This window comes from Drosophila innubila, assembly GCF_004354385.1.
Source record: "Drosophila innubila isolate TH190305 chromosome 2L unlocalized genomic scaffold, UK_Dinn_1.0 4_B_2L, whole genome shotgun sequence".
NCBI classification, from domain to species: domain Eukaryota; kingdom Metazoa; phylum Arthropoda; class Insecta; order Diptera; family Drosophilidae; genus Drosophila; species Drosophila innubila.
Window position 1 is genome coordinate 15,286,541 of NW_022995372.1, and position 11,696 is coordinate 15,298,236.

General features: G+C 35.1%; 1 protein-coding gene across 1 annotated transcript; it reads left to right on the forward strand.

Moving 5' to 3' along the window:
- The first annotated feature begins 8,917 nt into the window (after window positions 1–8,917).
- Window positions 8,918–9,850, forward strand: LOC117780681. The gene is made up of 2 exons (XM_034617308.1): window positions 8,918–9,171; window positions 9,344–9,850. The coding sequence occupies exons 1-2, from the start codon at window positions 9,046–9,048 to the stop codon at window positions 9,518–9,520; spliced, it is 303 nt and encodes a 100-aa protein (XP_034473199.1). The 5' UTR covers window positions 8,918–9,045; the 3' UTR covers window positions 9,521–9,850.
- The last annotated feature ends 1,846 nt before the right edge of the window (window positions 9,851–11,696 follow it).

Below are 11,696 nucleotides of genomic sequence, written 5' to 3' on the forward strand. Positions count from 1 at the left end.
ATAACTGGGACAAATTAATAAATTAAAATCAATTATTTAAAGAAAAAGAATGATTAACAACAACAACGTAATAACCGTTATACAGGAATCGGTTACACATCGGGTATTTCGGTTTAAATAATTTTGTTTTTTTTTTGGCTTTGGTATAATAGAAACTTTTTTTACGGTTATATTTTCAGTTGCGTTTAAAAATTTTAATCGGTTAATACCGGTAAGCGGTAACGGTTTCGAAAACGACTTTAATCACTGGTCAAATCGGATACTTGACCAACTGTATGTAGTTGTTATGGTACTTTATTCTTATTTGCCACCATTTCGGTCACAGCAGCTGTTTTGTTTTCGTAGCCACAAGAGTCGCGCCAGCGTCGCTGCTCACGGTCGCTGTTGTTGTCAAAGTGCATTGCGTTTTTGCTCAGTGCGTGGGAGGCGTAGACATAATTGTTGTTGTTTTCGTTCTAGTTGTTGTTGTTTTTGTTATTGCTGATTCTCTCGTGCGCAAACGTTCACGTGCGTCTAGTTAAGCAACCGATGTTGTTTGCTCTCTGCTATTTGTGCTCGCTCTTGTTATAAGTTGTGTATGTGCGTATGTACAAATATATGTACATGTGTACATACTGTGAATCTTGTTTGGTATTATGCACTCTGGTACAAAGTTTGTGAATAATCTTTGAAATTTCCATCCAGACGATTTTACATTAGAATTCTCGTTGGCCTATTGCAAATGTACTATACAGTTAGTCAAGTAACTTCTTTGACAAATTCGACAATTCGCCTATATTATTATGCACTTTCTTTTGATTTTATTATACTTGTTCTTAAAATAATTATTATTTTCTTTTTTTTTGTCAGAACAGTTACATGACATACTCTATGTACATCATCTAGCAATATAATCACAGTGCAATGTTCCACTTATTCCAATCTCTTTGACACACTGTGCGCTATACAAAATGCTAATTAGTACAAATCCATTTGCTTTTGAACTCTTCTTTGCGAAAAATCAAATAGGTTTCCCTTTGTTGTAGTGTGAGAGAGAGTGTGGATGTGTGGGTGGTCAGTAGGCTAACTCATAATGTTTGAAAGCAAGGGACGAAGCTCTGTCTCTGCCGACGACGACGCCGCAAGCAAACACTTGTTTGCACAGGAGTCCAAACACGAAGAGTGGTCGAATGAGAGAGCGTTGTACATACATGCACACATGCATATTTGTGTGTGTCGGTGAGAGCATTTACAACTAGGAAGCGTCGTGAAAGCAGCGCAGTCGCCGCTTGTTTACAATGTTTGTGCGTGGGTCGCCGGCGAACAGAGGACAGGCTAAAAACATGTATAGAAATCAAGACGAGCTGCGGGATGGGAGGAGTCGTCAACGAGACCTGACCCGAGCAACAACCAAGCCGAGGCGAGCCGAGCCAAACCGCCCACACAGACAGACGCAGACAGAGCAGCGATGTTGACGTTGACGTCGACGTTAGCGCAACTGAAGGTCATTATGCCGACGTTGTCGTCGCTGCTTCTCTTGAGCTTTCTGCGCTGCTTGCTTCTTTTTTTTATTGTTGGACTTCGGCTATGGAATTGTGTAAACATCAGTGGCAGCGAAGACGACGACGGCGGCAGCGGCAATGACAGCAACAAAAACAAAGGCAACGCTGGCATTCCGAGTAAACAAAGTATTTTTTTTGCGCCAGCCCCTAGCAGAGACAATGCAAGAAAGTTGAGTCGTGCAAAGGGGTGGGAGAAGTTGGCGCGCAGTGAAACGCGTCGCAGAAGCAGGACAGGGAGGACAAATGACAGAGGACAGAGGGAGACAAAGGCAACGGTGGATAGGCGACGAAGACAGACGAAAGCAGAGCTAATGAAGATGAGCCTGATGTGTTGTTTTGTTGTTATTGTTGTTTACTTTTGGCCGATGGTAGCTTTTGTTGCTCAGCTACAAAAATATGCAAAAACAACAACAACAAAAACAATAACAACAGCAACTGCAACAACAATAACGCGAAAAACAGTATAAGCAAGGCAGTGAATACGTAAATAGAAGCAATGAACTTAATTATTTGTTGTTGCTGTAGCCAAGCTGTGTGAAAGGGAAGGTGAGCACGATAATTACAGCGTAAGTATTATGTGTGTATCTACATACATACATATGTATGTATGTATGCATGTACATACGTATCTGTATATGCATACATACATTTTAAAAGAACAGAACATTTATTAATCGATTGCTTGACATTTACTAAATTTTACCACCAAACTGATTTTTGTTCAATTATAGCCTAATTTGAAACACTTGGTAATTTTCATTAAAACTATCGAGCTAATTAAATTCATTTGCATGAAAAGGACAGCTCAATTCTCATTTAATTCTGCATCAAAACTGAAAATTTTTAAGATTTCTTCCATTGCAATTTCCATCCATTTTTTCCACTTGACACTTTTTCAAAAACTTTAAAACTGTCATTAGTTGGTCAAATCTTAACCGACTTTCATCACTGTCAATATTTTTTTTCTTACTTTCGATAACTCTCAATTTTTTTTTCGATTTGTTGAAACTTTTTCAAAAACTGTCTTAACTTTTTCAAATCTTAACCGATTTTCTTGCGGATGTCAATTCTCTCTTAATATTTGGCCTCTAATTTGATTTGATAGTCGAATTTAATATCGATTTTTGTACCGTTCTCTCAACGCATATTTTTGATTATTTTTTATTTTCCTGAAGTTAAATTGTTTTAAATTTGTATTCCTTTTTTTCTAAATTTATGCTTTGTTCTGCTTGTGAAAATGCACAAATGCAGTAAATTATTTCCTAAAGTGATGAGAAGGGGTATTTTATAGTAGGGTTTATTGGAATAAGTCATGTCTTCGGCACCAACTGAACTAATTATGCAATTTAAAATATTAGATTGTCTTTATTTAAATAATATTGAAGAATTATATTGTTAGTTTTATAATGTTAATACGTAAATAAATAATATCTTTTGTCAAGTTTAAATAAGTAAATTATAATGAATTAATTATAATTTCATCGAATGCTGACAGAGAAATAGAGGTGACATCCATTAAACTGATTCCTAGAAAAGAAGCAAGCAAATATTCTTTGAATTTATCATTGCAAGTTCAACATGCTAATTTCAAAGTGTGTTCAAGTGGGGTGGGTTGGGAAGAGGGTGGGGTGTTAGTTGGCCAACAACAAGTTGGTAATTCAAGGCTCTGGCGAGTGAGACAACCCTGAGATGCAGCTGGTGGCAAGCGTGTCACAAACAACAACAACAACAACAACTAAGGTTAAAGCGTGAATTCAACTCGACTTTCCACCCACTTGGAGTTCACGTGTTTCTTGTTTATTCGGCCAATGCAAAAAATGCTTAATTAATTTATTTTTTTGGCATAGCTGGCAGTTTGCTTGTCTGCTGTGTGTGTGTGTGTTAACATACACATGTATGTACATATATGTCAGTGTTATTGTTAACAGCTGTACTTTTGCGAATTTACAACGTTAATGAAAGCAAAACAACTTTTCTACAAAACCAACACCAACAACAACAAGAACAAAATTTGTGCTGAATGCACACAAAAAGCGAATGACTCTGGGGGTGGTGGTAGTGGTAGCGTTGGGAGTGTGTGTGTGTGGGGAGAGGGGGGAAGTTCTCCTCATCTACATTGGCCGATAAAAGCGAAAGAAAGAACGAATGAAAAAAAAAACTGAAAATGAAATAAATTGGTTAGTAAATAAATGCTACAAGCGTATTTTCGTCAAAACAATGTCAACATGGACGGACAGCAGTTCAACATAAAACAAATAAATAGCAACAAGAATAATAATGCAACTTGTTCTAGCTAAATACACAGTGCAAAAAAAATACAGCACTCGAAATACATTTTATCATAATTACGTTGCACATAGTTTCTGCTTGTATGTGTGTGTGTGTGTCTGCTTTGGCCTCAGCAAATTGACAATACTCAAATACAATTGTAAAAAGCGTTGCATACAACATGGCGCAAGGTTGGCCACAGTTCACACAACAACAACGCATAGCATAGCTAGCGAGCACATACCCTATAAAATAATTTAAGCTATAATTTCTTAATATTGTGTAATTATTTACAATTATTTAAAGAATTCAGTTAAGCCGCTGGTTCCTCTAACTTATTTGTTAGGTGAAGCTCAAATCTTTCAGGTAAGGACTTCTTAAATTTTTTTGATAAAGTTGTGGTTCTTTAGAAAAAAATTTAATCGAGTAATAACGAGCCATGATCAAAATGGGGATGGCAGGGAAATCGGATTAGTTTAAATAGAGCAATGTTTTTTTTTTTAAGAAAAACTTAAAGGATGTTTATGAAAATTATCGCAATTTTCGAAAAAAAATATATCTCATCTCAAATATTCCAAATTCAGTTGCAGAACCAATTATGAAACTAAATATAGATGAAAACGACTTTGTTCAGCTAATGTGATTAGTATTTGATAACTTTTTGAGAACTCAAAGTTTAAAAAAATGACATGGAATTTTTGGGAAAACAATCAGTTTGGGGTGTTCCAGAAATGTAGACCAACTTGGCTATTTTCTTTTTCTGATAATTTTTTTAATAAAAAACTTGTTCAAAGTTTTCGAATAAATAAAAGGTGTACAGGGTATGATAAATAAAATAAAAATGAATTTTATTACTATTGGAATCAGGAAACTGTTTATTAATGAGTTTTACTATAATCTAGAAGTTTGGGGTGCCAAAATCATGTGAGTTCTTAAGCAAAACCAAATGCAAATGGTCAGGCCAACACCAAACCGCACAGTAGAGCTCCCCTCTGACCCGAGTGGATTGAGGGTGCTTGAAGGAGGTGGTGAGCAAAGGGGGAGAAATATGTCCAAAGGCAAGTACAGCTGTTGTTGTTGTTGTTGCCTTGAATGAAATACAATAAAATTTTAAAACAAACAAATGCAAACACACACAGACACAAATACAGCTGCAGATGCACACAACAGACACAACAATCACAAAAGAAGGAGCTTTGCGAATGCGACTAATGAGCACCAAAACAACAACAACAACAACAACAACAACAACAACAACAGCAGCAACAGCAACAACGAAGCAGCAGTCAGCGATGTTAGCGTCGACGTCGACGTCAACGTCAACAGCGGTAGCGTCGCGTCGTGTTCTTGCCGCCAAAGCTTTGAAATAAACAAATAGAGCTAACAGCAATAAAAACAACAACAACAAGAACAAAAACAACAACAACAACAGCGAGGACGACTGTGTTGTAGTAAAACGCTTATTTACGCATACAGTTGCAAGGGAGCAAAGCAAAATGAAACGCAGCGGGTGTAACAACAGTTTTACACACAGAGAAAAATTCGGGTAACAGCCATTGAAATACTTAAGCATGTAATACTAATTAAAAAAAAAATAAATTAATATTGATTCAAGTAAAACCAGAAAATGAGTACAACAAAAACAAGTGGGAAAGGCTATAGTCATGATCCCGACCATCGGATACCGGTTACTTATTTCAATATAAATAAAAGTACTTTAAAGAAATTACTTGTATTACTTTGAAAGCATTAAATCGCCATAACTAACGGTCTACTTGTCCGATCTTGATGCGATTCAGTGGGACAAGAGATAATACTAACAGATAACGGTAATTACCATAAAAAACGCATTATCTTAAAAACAGTGGGTGTGGTGTTATTTTTGCGATTTGCAGGAGCGAAAGGGGGCGTGACTTAAATTTAAAACAAACCTGATCTTCGTGGGGTTTATAGAAATCTGTGTGCCAAATTTGGTTACTCTATCTCTTTTAGACTCTGAGACCCTTTTGTTTATATAGACTTACAGACGGTTTTTCGCGATTTACAGGCGCGGAAGGGGGGAGGGGGTTGACAAAAGTTTAAACTTTAAAGCAAACTTCACCTGATCCAACGCATTTGGAGTCTGTGGGTGAAAGTTTGGTATCTCTATCTCTTATAGTCTCTGAGATCTAGGCGCTCACACGGACAAACAGACGGACAGACACACATGGCTACACCGACTCGGCTGAGATGCTGATCAATAATATAAATAAACTTTATGGGGTCGGAGATGCCGCCTTCTCCCTGTTACATACCTTCCAACGAACACAATATACCCTTTTATTTATTTTTAATAGCGGGTATAAAAACATATTAATCCAAATCATTTTTGGAAAATTTTAAAATGATAAGGTGTCGTTTTATAATAATTATGACATCAAAGTAAATATCGAGATCCAGAGGATTACATTTTTTTTAAACGTATTTGTAACTACAAAGTAAATTTATGAATGGCCTCAGAATCAAGTTTAAAGTGTCGTTTTATGCTTATTACGATATAAGAAGTTATTTAAAAGTAAAATCTTGAGATTAAAAATTTTGAATTTTCATAATTTCAATGGGGGAACCCTTACCATTAACGAGAAACCATGGCTATGATGATCGAAAAATAATAAAATTTTCTAAATGCAAATAATGTAAATGCCGTATGAATTAAGAGAATCATGATCAGTTTTCTTCGAGTTATGACAGTTGGAAATTTGTCAACTCTTTCTTTCCTATACCGGTTACGGTGTTAATCCCTGATTAATTGTTTCCAATTTAAAATTCTATGATTTAATAAATACGATGTACTTAAAATAAGTAGAAAAATTTTTAAGCGTTTAATAATATTGAAAAACATGTAAACTAGTATTGAATTAAGTAAATATAGAAAGTAAGTACAAAAAAATTATTTGTTTGTAATTTTAAAAATCTATATTTGAAATAAATATAATACGCAGTACTTAAAAAAAGCATAAAATATTTTAAGCATGTAATCAAACTGAAATAAAATAAAAATTAATGTTGAATCAAGCACTACTAGAAAATGAGTATGAATAAATTATTTTTTTGCAATGCAAAGAAAGAAAAATTAATCTTTAGTCATTTAAAACTCTACATCATTTTCTAAACGGGTAACTGAAAGCTTTTATAAGTTTTTAAGAACAAAATTACACTTTTGAAATTTACACGATGTCGATTTAAGTCTGCAGTATTTATTGAAATCAAGTATTATTTTCTTATTCTAAGATGTTTTGGAATTCAGTAACAGTTTGGATTCAGATTAAATGAATTGAACAAGAAGTAATTTCTTATATTTATTAGGTAAGTTTAGCCTCTAATTTCGCAACCAATTAAGATCGAGACAATCGACAATTTAAGGAAAAAAAAATAAAAATGCATTTTTCATAAGTCTAAAATACATGAATTTTTCCCTCTGTGTAGAGCGGGAAAAAGAAAGACAACAAGTGATGACAGGCCTTGTAGAGTAGGACGAATTTGGGAGAAGCTTTGTTTGCAGAGCATAGAGAGTAGCTTGCATGCTATGTATAAGTGTTGGTGGGTGTGTGTGTGTGTAAGTGTATGTATGTGTATGCAGTGTGTGTAGAACTCCTACTAAAATCGTATCCCCGCCCCTTTCCAAGTACACCCAACCAATACTTTGTGCATTTTCTATTTCGTTTTGTTGTCCCAAAAGTTTGTTGAGAACATTAGCAAATGTTTGTTTTAGCAAACGGAATATGCTTCGTTTGTTTCATCATCATCATCATTATCATCATTATCATTATTATCATTGCATTGCCTTGTTTTGTAGCATTTCATTTGCTTGTTTGTCAGGGTGTGTGTGTGTGTGTGTGTGTGTGTGGGTGTCTTACTTTGGCTTCTTTCATTCTTTCCCATTTCACTCAGCTTTTGTTGTTGCTCCTTGTTTGCCATCATCATCATTGTTGTTGTTATTGTTGTTGACGTCTGCCTGCTACTTTTGCGTAGTTTTGTTTATTTTATTTGTTTTGCTTTGTTTTTTTGTTGTTTATTTTTGTTTGATTTACGTTTGGCAGTACCGTTGCCATTTACCCAACACCCCACCCATCCCCACCGCCACCGCCATCCCTCCTCCTCGCATACTTCGCTTCGCTTTGTTTTATTTGTGCTGCTTCTTCTTCTTCTTAGTCTTCTGGTTCGGTTCGGTTTGTTTCGCTCCCAGGTGGGTAGCTTGGGGTTTGACTGGGTTTGCGGCCGTTGCATGCCTTTTCCTCTTCTTCTTCCTCTTCTTCTACTTAATTTTTGTATTATTTTGTTTTGTTTTTTCATTTTCATTTTCCTTTTGCATTTCTTTTATTTTTTGTGTAGGTACTGTATTGACTTAAAGTTTCTTGTACTTCTTTGTCTTTCGGTTTGCATTGTTGTTTTTATTTTTATTTTCTTATTGCCTGACGGAAATGCCTTGAAACATTTCTATGTTTGTCTCGGGGAACTCAACTTTCAGAGGTCAGATCGGACTTAACGTTTACCTATTTATATATGTACATATGTATTAACAAAAGTACTTTCTTGTACATATCTTTATTTATATCATTTTTTTTAAATGAATCAATATAATGAATTTAGAGTCTACATATGTATGTATAAATGGAAAACACTTCGCTAATAACGAGTCAAACGAAATTCTATGTCATAAATTTAGCGGACGATAATATAGATTTTACATGAAGACGTTTTTATTTTCAAGTTACCTCTATTCACTAAAAAAATATATGTTCTAATATGTCAAATTATATTGTTAAGGATCTAAATAAATTTATTATATGAAATAATTGTCTGCTTGTAAAGATATCTTTATTAAAATCAGGAAATTCCAGTTTTATTAATTACCACATATGCCGTCCAAGTTTATTTAAAATTGTAACACACTATCATGTAGCTAACTCTAAAAAATGTATCTAAATTTAACCTTTTTTTTAATTCTGGTTTTTATTCTAAAAAATAAAGCTCGAGTTAGTTTAAATAATAGCAAATTGGCCAGTATTTTTATAGGAAGGGCATAAATAACAATTTCAAGGGTAGTTGAGTTAATATTTTTGAAAGTTCATCTAGTACTTGTTTGAATTTAGTCAGTTTCTTCTGTAAAAATGTATTTTTTAGAAACATACATAAATTGAAAATTTAATTATCCAAAATAATAAATAGCAATAAAGCAGATTGCAATTTAATAAGTATGGCAACTATGGGGAAATCCAAGGAATGGTCACGGGCCATCATTTGTAAGCCAAAGGATAGTCTAACGACTGAAGCTGGTTTAAGGGCACAGCGGAATGTAATGGTACCCACTATAGAGAAAGAAGTAAGTAGCCTATACAATTATGTAGGAATGAAGTTTCAGAAAAATAATAAAAGCACAACTATGCGATATTTCTATTAATTTTTAAATCTTTATTATTAGGCAAATTTATGTTTATATATCTATCTATATGTCTATACATCTTTATACTAATATATATATATCTATATCATAGTGCACACCAAACTCAATGTCAATGATTATTGGAGGGGAATATGCAAGGATGTGGCTCCGTGATCGTGATGAATTTCAAGCGAAAAACATAAATAACAGTAAGGCTAAGGTTATAAAGAACGATTTTGAATGGTGGCTGAAGCTTCGCAAGACCAACAAATGTTTCTGCTCCATCTAAAAGCCGCAACTTTAAAAATCTTCCCTCTTTCGTTAAGGCTTTATCTATAATATCGTATCGAAATGAGAACTTCACGAGCAACCAAAAGCTTTTGGCATTAAACGAGTTTAGCAATGACACGCACCGCAAGCTTTTGGTCATTGGAAGCTTATTTTATAGCTGTCTGGCTGGAGACTCAATGGTTTACCTCAAATGGCACTTGATTAATGCGCAATTTCTTCAATAAACAATATTGCTAAGGAATTGTTTATGCAAATTCAAAGTTCAGCAAACCCAAACAGATTGTCTTGAAATAAGTACATATTAAACACAAGGTTAATTATTATATTTAACAGTTTGTTTGTTTTGTATGCTATTGCATTTGGTGGGGTAGGCTCGAAAACTAAAGTAAAAGCTTTGGCAGGCAACAAGCTTTGCCCGCCTTCACACAGGTTGTAGTTACAAAAGCACTCAAAATATTTTGACTGCCTTCACGTGCTCTCACTTTCTTGCTCTCATCTTCACACACAAAAACACACACTCCCACTAAACGAGGCTTAGCCACCCACATTGTAAAGAATTTGCATGCAACTACTAGACGATTGCTCTCACTCTCTCGCTGCTCCCACGCGCTGCGCTGCCGTTGCTGCTGCTGCGGATTTCACTTCGTGTGCTCGTGTCTGTGTCGGCTCATTGCTCGTTTCGTTCGCTTTGTATGTATTTTAGCTCATTTGCAGTTTTCCATAGTGGCACAGCGTCAATCAAAATCAAACGTTTGCCGCGTTTGGATCGTCGTGTGTTGTACGTTTTATTTTCGGCTCTTTACCTCCGCCGTTCGTTCCAAGTTAGCGCGCAAATGCCAACAAGTAAAACTCAACTCAATTTGCAAATTGTTACGCATTTCCAAAAAGAATTTCCACAGCAACATCAACAATAACTACAGCAGCAGCAACAACAATAAAAACAGCAACAAGTAAAGTAACAACAAATTGTTGCTGCTGCCTTCGACTGGTTTATGTATTTTTTTCGTGCTCGTGCTGTGTCCGTGTGTCGTATGTGTTTTCAATTTTCGTTCGTGTGTGTGTGTGTGCTATCTGTGTGTGTGTGCAAAAATAACAACAACAACAACATTTCCCACTGCATTGCTTTGCAGCAGCTGGTAAGTTGGAGTCCAAATTTTCGAGAAACTTTCATTTTTAGCATTATTTTGTTGATTTTCCAATTGCTTTCAAGCTTAGCAATAATTCTGCTGTATTCTATGAGCATTTTATTGCCCACAAGTATTAAAAAATAGCAACAATATGTTAGCTTCAGACACACGCATATGTGTATGTGTGTGTGTGTGTGTGCGCGCGATTTGCCAATAGCTTGTAGCACACATAGCAAATCGGCAGTAAAATGCAGCAACAACAACAACAACAACTACTATAACAACAACAACTACAACAACAAACTGGCAAGTGCAGCCAGCAAAGCAACTCAACCAGTTGACGCAGCAACAATATTAAGTATAATGCCGGCGTCGCGTCGCGTCGCTGCTCTGCACTGCACTGCGCTGCGCTATGCCGCTGCCGCATGGTCAGGGCTTTATAGCGGGCAGCGCAGCAAAGCTTTCTTATTTACCATGCGCAAAGCAAAAATGAAGCCTTTTCGTATACCCTTGCAAGGGGTACAATAATTTTGTCATGTATTGTGTAATGCGTTAAAGGTGGCGTGGCAGACTTCATAAAGTATGTGTACAGTGACTCATAGTTCATTCATATATCAACGAAAAGAATATAATTCATTAATATTCATCACTTTTGAGCTTTAATTTTATTAATCAAAAATAATGATTATGATTTGAGTTTTATTAAATTGCTTAAGACTATTGAAAATCATTAAGAAAAAAAATAAAATGTTGTAATATAATCATTACCGATTAATTTTTATAATATAATTTATAATGATTACGGTCCATTGTATCGAAGCATTATACTATATTATATATCTACCAAAGGAATGAACGGCGAAAAAATTGTTCAAGAAAAACTGTTTTCTTTCACTGTATGATACCATAGAAAAGCTCGTTGTAAAATAAACAGTTATTATTAAAATCTTTGTTGTTCTTAGAGATATCTAAGCCAAACAATGATATGCTATGTTTTTGCTAATGTCCTATACTTCCTGAACAAATTTGGCTCAAATCAGTTTACTA

Coding starts and splice junctions, on each gene's coding strand:
- LOC117780681 (XM_034617308.1), top strand. CDS start 9,046: ATGGCAACTATGGGGAAATCCAAGGAATGGTCACGGGCCATCATTTGT. Junction 9,172..9,343: donor TACCCACTATAGAGAAAGAA/GTAAGTAGCCTA, acceptor TCTATATCATAG/TGCACACCAAACTCAATGTC.